Source organism: Eptatretus burgeri, chromosome 12, assembly GCF_056783735.1.
Source record: "Eptatretus burgeri isolate ZD-2024b chromosome 12, Ebu_testis_v1, whole genome shotgun sequence".
NCBI classification, from domain to species: Eukaryota; Metazoa; Chordata; class Myxini; order Myxiniformes; family Myxinidae; genus Eptatretus; species Eptatretus burgeri.
Window position 1 is genome coordinate 9,028,712 of NC_140972.1, and position 17,116 is coordinate 9,045,827.

The window sequence follows — 17,116 nt, forward strand, 5'->3', positions numbered from 1 at the left end:
TTCGCTATTCGTACCTCCTGTTTGTGTCCTTTATGACATCATTAAAAACAGTAAGTTTCCTGTTTGGAATGATTTTCAATTTTGTTTAACTGCCAGGCAGACTGAGAGAGTAAAAATCATGATCTCACTGTTATTTGTGCATGTGCGATCGGAACGAATCGTGAGCCAAGGTACAGTAAAACGAAAGATTGTTTTCCGATTAGTGTTAAAAACAACAATCAATCAAAATAAGGTGATGTCATACCAAACACCACTGGAGTACAAATTTACAAGGTTTGAGGGTAAGTACACACTCTTTGCCTAATGGAGGTGGTAACAAGTTTGTGATGATCCGTATATTGCTGGGTGAAGCCAAATCAAATCAAGAGGAAGCTTCTCGAGGCACTGGGTTTGACGTGGGCAAGATTATCTATCATTGTCCTTATGTTTTACTGCATGAAGGATAAGGGATTTATGAGTTGGAGAATTGCCTGGATAGGAAATTAATGATCCAAAATGAATGTGTGAAAATGGAACTCTTTTATTGCTGAACATAATAATCAACAACTATGTTTCGTGTATGAGGAACGTATCAACAACTGCATCAGCAAGAGTCAAAACCTACCTGTGTTTAGCAGATATCTGTTTCCCTTTACAACCTTGTCTGGCAAGATAGCATCGAGGTTTACACACTCATCTTTGCATCGTCTACCTTGGAATCAAATATCGATCCACCTGCAAACCATCAACCTGGTGTTTCACAAGGTGGGAGAGGCATCCGCGCGTTGCCGTCCATTGGAAGGACGTTTAGCTGGAGAACCGGTGTGCCAGCACTGGTCGTTGGTGAACGTTAAAGATTCCATGAGGTCTTTCGTGAAGAATAGATGAGTTATCGCCGGCACCCTGAACAAATTATTAATACCTGCCACCTTCGATCTAACATCGCAACATCAGGCATGGCCAGCAGGTTCCACAAAGGCCAAAATCATTCCCTCCAGGTAGAAATCAGAGTAACATCCTGATCCGACCGCACACGCTGAGAATGGATGGTAATGAAGAAGGCGAGGAAGAAGACGAAGAAGAAGTTCCCTTTTAAAATCAAATGACGTTGAAATGTAGCTCAGTGCTCAATTTGATAATTCTCAGGTTTTCTCACCCTTTAAATGCATTAATAAATCATGTTTTTGATCATTAATCAACACACATTGATATAAAAGACCACGAGGTGTGTTGACATCAACGGCGGTAAACGTCTCCAATTTTTTTTCTTTCCTTCGACCTTCAAAATCTTTATTTTCTATCAAATGAAATCACATGTTTGAACACTGGAGAACACAAATCGCCTTCTTGAAACTTTTAAAACCAGGCTGATTTGTTTACGTTTTGTATCCCACCGATAGGCCGGATCTGGATTCGGACCTGAACTAAAATGTAATCACCTTGTTCTTGTCACCTGACCAACTTATCCTCCAAGTTTTGTCCGAATCCGTCTATTATATGTCTTTTTCAGATATCGTGCTGTACGTCGTTTTAGTCCCATCTGTCCACAACCTTTTTCAGATATCCTGCTTTACGTCGTTTTTTTGGTCCAATCTCGAAAGAATAATTTAAAAAATTCTCAGATCCGTATCCAAATTGGAATCTTCACCAAAATCAAATCAATCATTCCTTGTTATATACCCAACCTTGCTAATCCTTGCTAATCATTTCGCCAACGTCACGTACTCAAGCTCTCCTCCAAAATTTCATCCGATTCCATCCAAAAGCTTTTGAGATATTTTCTTCACAAAGAAACAAACAGACAGGGGTGAAAACATAAGCTCCATCCACCTTCCGAGGCCTGGAAAAGAAATCTAAACATTGGGTGTAAACTGACAACTTTGACCCAAAGGGGGAAACAAAATTAGTTGCTCCACCGTGGTCGTCAGGATCCCTCCGTGAATTCATGACGCCATAGCACTCGGTCAACGTCACACGGTACGTTGGCGCTTGTAACACGCTAACACGCCAACGGTTATCATTTCCAAACATTCACGTCGAATAACTTTTCCAGTAAAGATTGTTGAAACGATACCTTGGCATTGCATTCCAAGAGTCCTTTTATCGGTGAGATGAACGACGAAAAGATGAGATTCAATGCGTTAAACGAGGCAGGTAAAGGACCCTCACCTGCTTCGGAAAAATCAAACATCACAACAAGGAGGAATATCGCAGCCGTTGATATTCCTTGCTCAAAATTCATGATTGACATTGCAGTTTCTGTGAGACAGGAAAACAAACCCATACGTCATAAACCAGATGACAACAATCTTAGATAATTTAAATTCACGAAAAAAAAATATATATTAATTACAAATTCCAATCCATTACATACAAACAGTGGAAGATGAATTGGTTAAAATGTGGGCAATTAAACTCCATGGAGGTCAAGACACATTTCTTTCCCATGGAGTTTAAGATACTTGCCTCATCATGCCTGTGCTGTACCACTTAGTTTGATTATCTTCTACAGAGCCTGAGCAATGTGACCACCATCATCATAGTGTACATCACATGACCAAGACCGTCATACAGAGCTCCATGGTGTGTGGCTCATCACTGTGGCCTGGTGCTCCCGATTCACACGTTGCTCTTCTTCCAGGTGGTCAAAAACAAGACCGTAAGCACTGGAATCTCAGGGCAAGGGCAGATGCCAAAGGAATGAGACTCTCCTATTGGTGGAAAGTTGGTGGCCTCTGTACTATATACAAGCTTACATGCGGCGTTACCCCTCCTGCGCTCTCCAACCTCCACCCTTGACGGGTCACATCGTCTCTCTGTGTCCATTGTCTCATCCTCCTCTCTTCAGTCTTTCAAATGTGGTGACCATCAGTACCTCATGTGCTCACCCATGCAAATCCACGATCTCTTTGACACTCGCCCATTCTGTTCCTCTCTGGGCTATTAATTACCTCCGCCACTGAAGGTGGATGAACGTTATGTTTTCACCCGTTTGTCTGTCTGTCTGTCAGCAGGATATCTCAAAAGGTAATGGACAGATTTAGACACAACTTGGTGGACAGGATGGGTGTGTGCCGAGGAGTTGATTAGATTTTGGTTAAGGTCCAGAGACAGTCCCGGCCTATCAAGTGGGATACAAAACGTACACTGTTCAACCTGGCGGAGATATGTGCTCCACCGAGTGCCATTTTAGTTGTGACCAGTTTTGTTCTTCCTTCTTTAGTCTCAGTGTATTCCTCTCCCCAACAACCTTGGCTAGCTTCCAAACCCTCTGCCTTTTGTAGTTCATTTCCTCCATGAGCTCGACCATTGCATTAAATAAAATCATTTTCTTACTATTCATTGAAACCACATCTACACCCCTTTTTACTTAATAATTTAAATAACAATGAAATTATATAAGTTATTTATATAATAGTACCATTGACAGGATTTATTGGGGTGCTTTGAAGGAAAAGATCCAGTGTTTGGTATGATCCATCCAATGTCGGAATCGAACCACCCATCTCGCAGGCTCAAAGCACACTCTGGAACCACAATGCCACAGACTCTGGTCACCAGAATAGCACTGCCACTACAATTCCTTTCTCCACGAATATATATATACATAAATATTGTTGCGAATTCGCGCCCGCCGGCGTGAGAACGGCCACGTAACTCGAATCGCGGCACGTCGCCCACCGGACGGACAATTCTGTCATGACCCTCTCGGACCAACGCCGGGAGCTAGTCATAGGTGGGCCTTTCGACCTCACCACAATCGTGCCAATCGGCCACCCGCGTAGGATAGGGGTGTTCACCAAACTCGACCTACCTAAGTACCCACGCGGATGGTAAACCGAGCGATCGTACCTCGCCACAGGTCGACTCCGGACATGAGCCGCTTGGGTGGCCCGTTCTGTACTATCGGGATAACCGAGCGGTGTTATCGTCGACCTGGATGGTTCAGATTAATTACCAGGATGTTGCACCCACTAGGAACCCCTGACGTGAAGTGAAGCAGGAAGGAGAGTCAATAGAGAAAACACAAAGCGAAACGGGCACAGTTCAACAAGCAAGCATTTTATTTCCCGGCACACGGAAAGCACGTATATACAGCCATACAGAATCAAAATGCACATAAAGCAAATGTAAGAGTTAAAACCGGCTCCGCGCACACACGGCAACACTTATACAGTTTTATTTCACAGACGGCGCCAACACACATTTACACAAAAGCAAAGGAAAGAAGCCACCCTCACAGACAAGGAGGCAGACAAGCCCGTAGGCCAAATGTCCGTGTGACCTGGAGGAGCGACCAGGTCCGCGAGACCGGGGAGGTCTTACCCGCGTCCTCGTGATGCGTTGGCGGGCAAGCCGCAAATGTGGCCGCGCCGCTGTGCCCCGACTTCGTGCCCCTTGGTGGATTTTGTTGGCACCACGTTTGGAGTGGGGTGGGAACGGGGCCTCCTTTTGCACTATCTCAGCACGGGGAAAAGGGGGAATTGTTGATGCCCTGGGGGAGGGGAGTGGCTGGCTGGCTTGGGTCCCGCGACGAGACGAGCAATCCCCCACACCGCAGCCTCGTCGCAGACTGCCATCCTTCCTGCCTCGGACCCGAGCTCCCTTGCTTGCAGTTCCACCGCGCACACTCGACTCCACTCCACCAACGCAACGCTCCTTGTCCCCCAAGAGCAACCTCTCGACGACACTCTCCAAGCAACTCCAAAACCCAACTCCTCGATTCGCCTTGCGCTTGCCTTTTTATAGGCGGCAGGAGCAGCCAATATGCAAATTTTAGGATCCGAACGCGATTGGAGGCAGGGCCACGCCCCCCCCCCCCCGGTCAGCCATTGGTCGTGAACCTCTCCTGATCCTAAAATTTGCATATACGGACTTCACATACACACGCTTGGAGGTGGGGCCAAGCCGCCCCGCGCTCGCTAATTGGACGGAGGAGAAGTGCTCGTGAAGCGTTTCTGATCCGAATTTTCCCCTCGGAAAGGCCGCCATTCGCGCTTGCGGCTCGGTGTGTTCATGTATATATTCATATATATACATGAACCTCAACCATGTACATATAGAAATATATATATATATATATATATATATATATATATATATATATATATATATATATATATATATATATATATATATATATATATAAATAACTATTCTCTCTTGTTGTGATAAAAAATAACGATTCTCTCCTATTGTGTGATATATATATATATATATATATATATATATATATATATATATATATATATATATATATATATATATATATATATATATATATATATGTGGCCTGGTGATAACGATTCTCACAATATATATATATATATATATATATATATATATATATATATATATATATATATATATATATATATATATATATATTGTGATGTATATATATATATATATATATATATATATATATTGTGACATATATATATATATATATTGTGATATATATAAATATATAAATATATATATATATATATATATATATATATATATATATATATATATATATATATATATATATATATATATGTACATGGTTGAGGGCCTCAGGCCATATTTTTCACACCCCTGGTCAAAGATCACGGAAGCGATAAATGATAAAACTTTGGGAAAATATTGTCATAGAGTATGAGAAGGAAAAAAACCCCCCAAACCCCAGTTTTACCGAACCCCGTCGGTAGAATTGGCAAAACGTCTATTTTTCCTCCAAGTGTCCCTCTACCCACCTGGTAGTACGTTTCACTGCTTTACACATTTCTTGCTGTTCAGATATGTTCTGTTCTGTGTTTTATCACTCACAAAAACCTCGACTTTTATAAATGAATAAAAATCACACCCAAGTCCGAAAGAAGCAATTCAGTTTGCCATTTTTAATACGAAATAGGCCAAGCTTAGAAACGAACGAAACCAAGGACTCGGTGTTCGAGCACGATGAGCGTGTGGAACGGTGATGTCCAGGGGAGACGTGCTCGGTGAGCCTCAAAGACTTTCCGATGCAACATGGACCACAAGTCGGTTTAAAATGCTCAGTCGGCCTATCGCTGCGAAAGGTCATTTGGTCAGAGATAATGCCTGATAGCCGAGAAGGTCACCTGCTGGTCTGTGAGACTCCTCCGATTTGGAGACCACGAACCACCAAGAGTCAACAATTGTTCGCCATAACAAGTGCTCTACGGGGTCCGCTGATCATTTTACTGAATCAAACCATTATAATGACATTATTATTCGATTCATATTACATATCTGACGTATGTTCGCTGTGACACATAGTGGAATTTGGTGACGAGCACCTTGGTGGACGCACCATCACGGAACGGTGGAAACGTCGCTGTCACAGTCACAACTGGAAGGGCACTCGGTGGAGCGCGGACCTCCACCATGTAAGACCAGATCCCCAAGAACATATCGGACCCAATACATGTTTGAAATATCGTGATATATATATATATATATATATATATATATATATATATATATATATATATATATATATATATATATATATAATTTATTTATTAACCAATTAATCACACTCACTCTTGTGAAAACGTTTCTTGGGAACTCAAACCATGCCAACAAAAGTTAATACAGTATTTATATTTCATTTGCAAAACCATCACCTGTGTCGATGATATTGTGATTGAGGATTGACAATCAGGTGTTTCGTTTAATTGACAATGGCATCACACAGTACAGGTAGGGCGTCATCACGATGTGTGTCGTCCCTCGGAGGGATGTTAACCTGGCATCAGTTGGTATATCGTTCACCATGCCACAGCATCTTTCAGAACGAGTGAGTGAGTGATTGCCGGCACCATGAACAAATTATTACAAATGCTTACACTCACCAACCGTGCTCAAATGGTCATCGAGGCACTCTCAAGTGTGCCAAACGTCTTAAAAAACTCCCAATGTGTGGTATTACACCATAACGGACAGTCGCGATGGCATCCTTACCCGATGACGTACCAGTCCGCAGTGACCCACACGCACGTGCATGCATGGCAACATTGGTGGCTCAGTAAACCGGCTTATGTTCTGTCTGTGAAAAATGGAGAACTGCCTATTGCCTAATACAGTGACGGCTGCTTCCTGCCGAGCACACCATCAGTCAGTATGAGTCAGTTTACATGGCTATCGATGCCTGTTTTGACACAATCATCATCTCACCCAGTGGGGAAAGCAATCAATCCATGGACGCGTTTCTGACTCCTTGGTTGTCATCTCTTTTCAAAGATCAATCACAGGTTGTGGCATTTATTTGTGATACATTAATAAAGCATAAATTTTAAAGAAATATCTGCATAATTAATTATTTGTTTTTGTGCGTTGCATGGGACGCCCTGAGGATTTTAATGATGAGGCATTATGACGTGCAAACGCAGATTAAAACTGTACAACTCTTTGTTAAAGTCGGCTCTGTTATTGCAAGTCAGCGAGCATTCTGGAGGGAACTTCCATGCACAAATGCCCTGTGTCGTAACACCATTCTCTATTTGGACAGAAAATTTTATGAAGACGGTAGTGTTTGTCCATCTAAGCAAGTGAGATGCTATACAGTGAAGACACAAGAGACAATTGCTGCTGTTAACGACACGTTGAAAACAACAATGGACAATGTACTTGCTCGATGCAAGGAATGCATCAATTGTTACGGACAGCGTTTAAAAGATGTGATTTTTAAGTAGAGCTGGGTTGTGTAAAATGCTATGATGTCACACAATCTCCCATACCGGTACTTTACTATAATGTACTAAAAGCATGATTTACTTTGTTCAGTCTTGTTTTATTACAGAAATATATGTGTGAGACATGAATGCCACATCCTGAATAACAAGTAAAATAATCAAACATTATAACAAAGCTAAGCACATGTACTTCAGCCCCAAGATTAAAGTACAGAGTCACACTCATTAATACACATGCACATTGAGTCAAAGGCCAAGTGCCATGGTCACACTAAAACGCCTATTTCCTCATCCACAGGACCAGAATACACGATTATAGTTATAGCATAAACAGCTGGGGCTCTTTTGAATGCAACCTTTTCTTTCACATGAAAAAGTTGAAACCTCAAACATGTAGATTCTAGACTAATAAGTGTGTGTGTGTCTGGGGGGGGGGGGTGGCAGTGTGTCTCCTTCATAACTCCAAAACCATAAAACCTAGCAGCCTGAAACTTTGCATGCATCTTAAGGGAATGCCAAGGAAGTGCACGACTGAAAATTGGGTGTTTGGGTTAATTAAATCACCCCTTTTGAAGATAATTAACAGCCTTATTTAATTATATCCTTTATCAGGTGCTCCTCAGCCACCTCACTCTCCTTCGCTGGGGTCTTAATTCGCCATTTTGTTCAGCCTGCATAACAATGCCTTGAGTTGGAACAGGCCGCAACAGTTTATTAACGATCATGTGCTCAAAATGTTTGTATTTTTCACTTTCCTCACTCATATCATCGATTGCCTCATCTCCATACAGTACCTACTAATCTCTGCATCCATCGCTTTTGTAAGTGCGATAGTTTTCAAATTAGGAGCTTGGAGGAATTTCATGCATTGTATGACTCAATTTTCCACGATCTTTTCTCACGGACTAATTGAAGAAAATCATTGAAATATAATTTGAGTTTGGAGGATCGGATCACGTGGACTAAATAACTCAAAATCAGGAGTGAAATCTGAAAATGTGAAGAAATTGGAGATGTTTCGTTTTTTTGCTGGTATGTGCTGGTACCAATCATCTTGAAATTTCTTGCCAAGGCAGCTGTTCCTTATCGTATCTGGTGTTGGCATAATGGTTAGGTTGGTGGGCTTGGGATTCTTGGGTCATGAGTTCAAATCCCGCTCACCTGTTGAATTAATACCAGGTGGGGTTGACTCTGCCTGTCATCTTTCCGAGGTTGGCAAAAATGAGTGCCAGCTTGCTGGTATCCTGTGTTGGAGTGGTGACCTGTCCAGGATCGTATGTAATAGCCAAGGATAGCCACGTATGTAATAGCCACTGCTTCGGTAGTCTGCACAGAGTCAACACTCTGCACAGAGTATGGTCCTGATGGATGGATGTTTCTTATTAACCATCGAGTTGGAGTGCTTAAGTCACTTGCCAAGTACCCCACACTACCACAGTCGATTGCTGTGCAGTTTGTGTCCTGATCGGGATGTCCAGTCAGCAGTAGCTACAAGGTAGAGGTACATGATTTACAAAGGTTTTGTTTCTTGTCCTGATCCCCCCCTCCTGTTTTGTCCTTCGTACTCCCGCCTCTCTTGTCTGATGCCCCCCTTGCTGTGTGTTGTGTGTTAGCTCTCACACGAGCCTCGGCAAGGTATACAACAACAAAAAAAAGAGAGAAAAAAAGGTTATATGTTTGTCTTTGTCAGTTTCAAAGTAAAATTATATTTGATAACACCTGATTTCTGAGCCTATTTCCGTAGTTACGTGTTTTCTAAATTACAGATCCATTTTTTCCCCCGTCACACGGCGTGTGTGTGTGTGTGTGTGTGTGTGTGTGTGTGTGTGTGTGTGTGTGTGTGTGTGTGTGTGTGTGTGTGTGTGTGTGTGTGTGTGTGTGTGTGTGTGTTTCCTGAAGGAGAACATTCTCTCTGCTCGGCTAACTCCTCTACCCACACCCCTCTCTGTTTCTTTGTCCCATCCTCGCTCTACCCCCTCCGAATACATTGCAGCACTCTCCCCTCTCTGTCTTTCTCTCTCCCTCCTCTCTGTCTCTCTTTCTTTCTCTCCAGCTGCTACCACATGCGTGTAATCACAAGGCGTTGCTGCACGGCGGTTGTTGTGGTGTGCTGCATGTGGTGGTATTGCATTCCACCCTTTTCTCTCTGTTTATTTATCCTTTGCTCTCTTCTAGGTTTTATTTTCCTCGAGTTTGAGAGTGAGAGAGTGCTCTCGGTTCCACGGTGCTTGTTTCTCCGAGGTATCGAGTGTTTTTCCCCGCCCGGTGTCATGGCGAACGTCGAATATGCTCCTGGTTTGGAATCGTTGACTCGGAAAAGTGGTTTGTCATGCACACCACCTCCCAAAATCTCGGTGGAGCAAATCATTTTGTGTGTTGGAAAATCCATCGGTATGCAAAATGTAATTGCTGCATCGAGGATGAATCAACACATCGTCGTTTTCGTCTTGAAAGAGGAAATGGTGACGCAGCTCGTTAAGACCAGCCTGAGTATGGAGCCAGATATCTTCGTGTTTGTTTCACCATTGGATGTACCATCGGTGAAAGCAATCATCTCAAATGTTCCTCCTTTCCTTAAGCCGCTGTCACACCTTGACGTTTTAGCCAACGTATGGCAAGGTATCAAAATGTATGTAAAACGCTGGCGTACGCTGAACTATTGATGTTTTTTTTCCAGTTTTGGGCATATTCATAACGAGTTGGACGTATGCATAACGTATTAGTAATGTACACAGAACGTTTCGATAACATATAGATAACTTAGACGAACGAATGCTTAGCGTGTTGTTGGCGTTCACAACCTATGCCCAACGATAGTCTAACGTATGCATAGCGCGGCAGCGTATCGCCGACGATCACGTGGCGTAGCCTATTAAAAGGCTGCCACTCCACGATTCAAATCATAACCACACTAGACACCGAAGTGTCAAGCCGCTGTCACACCTTGGCGTTTTAGCCAGCGTATGCCGACGTATGAAAAATTTGCCGAATACGCTGGCACACGTCGAATACGTTATGGGTAAGTTTTGTATACGTTAAGAGCACGCTGAATCACGCTGGCATACATCGTAGCATGCCGAGTTGTCGACAAATTTTAAGCATGCTGAAAATCTTTCGACGTATGCCAGCGTATGACACACGTTCCGCATACGCTGGCCATAAGTTGTAGGCACGTTATGCGATCGTTGACACACGTTACTTGTAAGTTACTCATAAGTCGAAACACGTCGAGGTAATGTTTAGCGTCCCCAAAACTTATTTCTAACCTATGAGTAACGTGCTTTGAACCTATGTGTAACGTATCTCCAACGCATATTGATGTATGTAGATGTATTTGACGTCTTCCGGACGGCCACAGAACTTACTGAACGTGTTACTAACTTACAGCTGCCGTATAATGGCTTATTGGCAGCGTTTAGGGGAATTGGTATGTAAAAATGGGGTTCACACAGGAGGAACCTGTCAGTGTTCCAGACTCCATGGTTTTTATTTTATTTATTTTTTTATTTTTCTTCGGCATGACGGTGATGTTGACACTTCGATTTTTAGTGTGGTTACGATTTAAATCGTTGAGCGGCAGCCTATTAATTATATTATATTATAACCGCACTAGAAATCGAAGTGTCAACATCACCGTCATGCCGAAGAAGAAGAAAAAAAACAAAACATTGAGTCTGGGAACACTGACGCTAAACATGACCTCGACGTGTTTCGACTTATGAGTAACTTACAAGTAACGTGTGTCGACGTGTGTCAACGATCGCGTAACATGCCTACAACACGTTACTCATAGGTTAGAAATAAGTTTCGGATACGCAAAACATTACCTCGACGTGTTTCGACTTACGAGTAACTTACAAGTAACGTGTGTCGACGTGTGTCAACGATCGTGTAACGTGCCTACAACTTATGGCCAGCGTATGCGGAATGTGTGAGTCATATGCTGGCATACGTCGAAAAATTTTGAGCATGTTAAAATTTGTTGACGAGCTCGGCGTACTACGACGTATGCCAGCGTTTCTTCAGCGTGCTCTTAACGTATACAAAACTTACCCATAACGTATTCGACGTGTGCCAGCGTTTTAGACAAATTTTTCATACGTCGGCATATGCTGGCTAAATCGTAAAGGTGTGACAGCAGCTTTAAGAATGAGCAGATTAAGGCTGCTTTGGAACAGTATGGTAATGTCGTGCCCAAAGTAACCTTCATTCCTGTCCGATTCAAGGATCAGCAGGTAAAACATGTCCTGTCCTTTTGGCGTCTATTATTTCTTATTCTAACGACAGACATTCAACAGTTGTAAGTCATGTTGAAAATTAAACAAAATAAATATACATACCGGGTGTTTGCTACATTGCAGACCTTGGTATGTTTTAAGTGTGGTCAGTACAGACATATTAAAAATCGAATGTCCCAGTCATTTGGATGAACAGCCATTGAGAGAACCTGGTAACGAACAGGAACCTGTGCCAGGCAGGAAAGCTCCTTCAGAGCCAGGCGAAAATTCCGAAAATCAAACTGAGGATATGAATGAGCCTTGCATGGTTGCACGTGGAAAACGACGGCACCAAGGTTCAAGTACAATTGAGCCTGTTTCATATGCTGAAGCAGTTGCTGTGAAAAGGGTTTCACTCGGTTAGAGTGAGGCTAACCCGAACCTCTTCGGTGTTTAATCCTGTCCTCCAAGTGTCAAAGAGGAGGCAATGGAGCATCAACAGGCTACAACAGCCGATACTCCAAGTCGAGATGGATCGTCTACAGATGGTGCATCGGTAAATGGTGACCTCAGTCATGATGTTCAAACAATAGGTGTGCCTAGTACCCTCACAACCCTCAAAAACGGAGATTGATCCATTCCCTGAGGATTTGGTCTTCGTTAAGCCGTGACCAGTGTCTCCTGCACCTGTAAAGGTGAAAGACGTTGTTGTTGTTGAGCACGAATCGTGCGTTTTGGACGACACTTGTTCGATGTCGGATTCTAGTGAGACAGAAAGTGCAACTGGGGATTTGCAGGACTGTGAGGACTTAGACACCCCCTCTCCGGCTGAAGTAATTAAATTTCTCCAGAATACTTATCGTAAAAAGATCTAGCTTATTGACTTTTTTCCGCATTTTCACAAATTCCATGATACTGCTTCTCGCATCATAAAAAAACTCCGGCAGCCTATGGTGACCGAGTCCCAGATGTACAGGCTGAAAAAAATTGTATCCCTCGCAAGGAAAGAACTTTGATGATCAGCTCTTTCAATAAATTCTGAAAACTCCTTGTGGTTTTGTATATTGCAAGTATAAACATAAATGGGGGCCGCGCCCTGATACGAAAAATGTATGTCAAATTATTATTAGAGCAAAGGTATGTCGACGGAGCTTTTCTCTAGGATGGACGTTGTGGGGACACCTGTTCAGCAGAATACAATATGAGGTTCCTGGTTTTTCAGTTCGTCTGATTCTCCGAGAGCAGGAGTCGCTTTCTGGCTTTGTTCAAAAATCTCATCTGACCAAAGAGCATTTCATGAATTTATGAAAGGCCATTTGGTTTTTGTTGTTTTTTTCGTATGCAGGTCAAAAGATCACATTACTGAATGCTTATGTCCCAAGTGATCCTTCCAGAAGAAAAGATTACTTTTCTCTTCTTGATAATTATTTAGCTCAAATTGATTTTGGTGGTCTTGTCTGCCTAGCTGGTGATTTTAATTGCACCTTGGAGCCATCTCTGGACCGCACTGGAATTGAACCTCACCCGGAGAGCGCAAAACATTTGGCGGCTGTTCTCGTAAAATATCACCCGATTGACGGATGGAGGTTGCAGCACCCTCAGGTTAAGCAACTTTCATGGTGTCAAGCCTCAAATAACAGGGTATCTTTTGCACATCTCGATAGATTTTATGTTAATATAAATTTTATGAGGATCTTATTGAGGTCTTTAAGATCGCGTGAGTTTCTGAAAACTTTGACATAATTCAGTCATCTTTCATCAAGATAATACCCGGTGTGGAAACCCTTTAAAAAATTAATAAATAAAAATCAAGCGGCCAGCATGAAGGTACTTCTGTTCCACGGCCTTTTCCCATCGAATTGTGAACATGGGGAATTCCCTTCCTTCTGGTGTGCTTCCAGTACCATCAATTGCTGCGTTAAAAAAGTGAGACTAAAGTTTAAAGCTTGATGTATTTTAAGCGACTTACTCTGCTTATTACTCCATCATGAACAACCCATTCATTCTTCTTCTTCATCAAAATCTCTTCCTTTTCTCTTTAACATTTAGGCTAATTTCACAAAATCTCACTTCCAAACACTTCGTTCATCCAGCCTCCCCTTTCTCTTACAGCCAAATTTTCCTCCATGCCCTCAACCAAAAGACACACTCCACGCCAATGAAGTTTGTCACAGGTTATCCAGTCTGGGAATCCTGAGGTGTCAATTTTTCAAAGGCCATGAACACACAACAAACATTTCCCCTTCACCTGCATGCATGGTATCAAACCCCTCCATGTCAGCACCACCCCTCCCCCCTTTCTGCTCCCCCTCTCATCTTAAACCTCATCCTGCCCCTTCTCAGCTCCTCTCCCTCACAGCTTCACCCCTGCCCCACCAGGCTTCGCCCCCTCCCAGCTGCCATCCGCTATGCATCCTCTCCTTGCTCCTTTCCACATCCTCAGCAGCTCCTCCCCCTCTCTGTAACTGTGTGGACCTCAAACATCCGAGGCCTCCGTTCCAACCTGAGAGATCTCTCAATCTAGGCTGCTGCCTGATATACCGGACATCATCTGCTTAACTGAATCCTCCTTCCCACAGGACGTCCCTGACTCTTTCATGTCTCTCCTTGGCTAGTGTCTCCTCTGGTTTGATCCTCCTGAACCCCGTCATGACGGTGGAGTCACACTTTATATCAAAAACTCAATTTCTAACACTCCATGTACTGCTCTTACACCTCTCAAACCCAAGGAGTACCTCTGACTGTGACTTCCCCTCTGCTCCCACCTCAGATTTGTCTGTAAGTTGTACCATCCTCCCAACAGTGATGACTCCATCTACTGTACATCTCTCTCAGATGACATGGAACTTTTAATCACTCATCCCACTCTGTCTTCCTCATGTGCGGTGACTTCATTTGTCACCATGGCAATTGGCTGGGTGTTGGTACCTCTCTCACGAGCCAAGGCACTTCTGAAAGGATTTCTGTGACTCCATGGATCTGACTCAATCTGTGAACTTTCCCACCTGGATTTCTCCCAATGACAAATCCTCCCTCTTGGATTTCGTGATGACCAATTTCCCTACCTCTGCCCCCATTTGTATCCTCTGCCCCAATTGGCTCATCTGACCATGTGCTTGTGATGGTCAACATCTCTGTGGCCATTAATTCTCAGAGAGCTGCCTCAGCGCCGGCAAGTCTGGCAGTTCACTCAGGCAGACTGGCAGGGACTGCAAGCAGCCATCTCTCTTTAGAACTGGTCTCCTGTATCGACTGCCTCTGATATTGATTCAGCCTCAGAATTCTTACACACACACCTGCTCTCTTATGCACAGATTCATCCCATTTTGTCTTCAGTTATCTTACCCATGCTCCCACTCTTGATGCTCTAAATCCTGTGGCGAGGCTGTTGTTTTAAAGCAACTTGCATTCTCTTCTAGGAAGGCAAATCTCCGGACGTCTCTAGATGTGTCCGGGCGGTGTTTATCTCCGGATGCATCCACGCAGTGTGCGTCTCCGGACGCGTCCAGGCGGTGTTTGTCTCCAGACGTGTCCGGGCAGAGTTTGTCTCCGGGCGTGTCCGGGTGGTGTTTGTCTCCGGACCGCTTGGCTCCAGACGCGTCCGGGCGGTGTTTGCCTCCGGACTTGTTCGGACAAGAGTTTGTCTCTGAACTTGTCCGGACAGGCGTTTGTCTCTGGAGCGCATTTATAGTATGCAAGGAAGAAAATGGATTTCAGACATTGTTTTGTTTCAATCTTAATTGTTATTCCAAGCAGAATCATTTTGATGAGACGGTCTGAATTGTAATTAACGCTCCACCGCACGTCTGCCTTCCATTCCTCTCACCTCACAGTCTGCCCTTCCCCCACCCCTCCTCACTCCCCCCTCCTCCCTCTACCTCTACACTCTCCCCGCTCTCTCTCCCACACCCCTCCCTCCCTCTTTTTCTCCCTCTCCCCTTTATTATTACCGTCAGTGAAGCAACGGGTGGTATTTGCTCATGTATTAATTAAAGGCAATGTGTGTGAATCAGTGCGTGTGTGTGTGTGTGTGTGTGTGTGTGTGTGTGTGTGTGTGTGTGTGTGTGTGTGTGTGTGTGTGTGTGTGTGTGTGTGGTCTCCTCCTTAACTCCAAAACCATCAAACCTAGCAGCCTGAAACTTTGCATGCAAACTAAGAAAACTCCAAGGAAGTGAGTGAAAATTGGATGTTTGGGTTAATTCAAGCACCCCTTTTGAAGATAATTAATGGCCTTATTTAATTATATCCTTCATCAGGCGATCCTTGGCCACCTCGCTCTCCGAGGCCTTGAGGCGTTTCCTGGGTAACCTCGCTGGGGTCTGAAGCCGCCATGTTTTTTGGCCTGCTCAACCATGCCTTGACTGGGAACAGGCCGCAACGATTTCTTAATGATAAAGTTTTTTTCCCCACTTTCCTCACTCATATTATCATCAATGCCTGTGCATCATAGCTACTAATCGTTGTGTACATCGCTTTTGTAAGTACTGTAGTTTTCAAATTGTTTGCTTGGAGCGATATCATGCATTATATGATACGATTTTCCACGATCAACTCTCATGGACTAATTAACGTATATCGTTTATCTCCGGACATTAAAAAATTAAATTAATGTTAATAGTTTATTGAAAAAGATGGATATCAATTCGGTATTTTCGGTGTAGTTTCTGTTATTGTCATTTAAATTTCCTGATTGAACAATCAACACCAACAACAACAATGGCCAATCATGTACAGTAGGTATTCAAAATGGGTGAAAATTCAAAGCAGTATTGTTTTGATCATGATGTCATCTGTTTGATTATATGTACGTAATGTCTGCTTTTCATTCAATTGGATTTCTATGATGAGATAATAATTTAAATAAATGTTACGCTTTTAGCAAAATATTTTTTTCATTGGAGTACTTATTTTTAAGTGTATTAGAGCCTTGTCTATATTTAGAAGTCTTAGAATTTTAGAATTCTATTTTCTTAGAGAGAAACCAACAAATTTCTTTCTTAGAGAAAAACCAACAACAAAAAAAAAGTCCACTTCGCTCTGTTCAGCAAAATTATGTTTTTCAGTGCAATGCAATTTTTTGCACCTCTCCTCCCCTCCCAATCTAAAATCATGGATCCACACCTGCCATTGACCCAGGGTCGATTGGATGTGGCATGTAACACTGGTTCACCCAGCCAATTAACGTCTGTGGCCAGCTGCCCCAGAATCACTACCCAG

At 43.1% G+C, this 17,116-nt stretch overlaps 1 protein-coding gene across 4 annotated transcripts in view; it reads right to left on the reverse strand.

Moving 5' to 3' along the window:
* The window catches only part of LOC147015048 (uncharacterized), a 68,607-nt gene that overhangs the window by 43,132 nt on the left and 8,359 nt on the right, over positions 1-17,116 (reverse strand). The window contains exons 1-2 of one of the 4 annotated variants that reach the window (XM_085849405.1): positions 6,952-6,995; positions 2,149-2,238 (exon numbers count right to left, since the gene is read on the reverse strand). The exons of 1 other annotated variant lie outside the window; for it this stretch is intronic. In XM_085849405.1, the coding sequence (XP_085705531.1) occupies positions 2,149-2,230 (82 nt within the window). In that variant the 5' untranslated portion in view covers positions 2,231-2,238; positions 6,952-6,995. Of the gene's footprint in view, positions 1-2,148; positions 2,239-6,951; positions 6,996-17,116 lie in introns of those variants that run through there. 2 more of the 4 variants (XM_085849404.1, XM_085849406.1) reach the window with 2 other exon arrangements.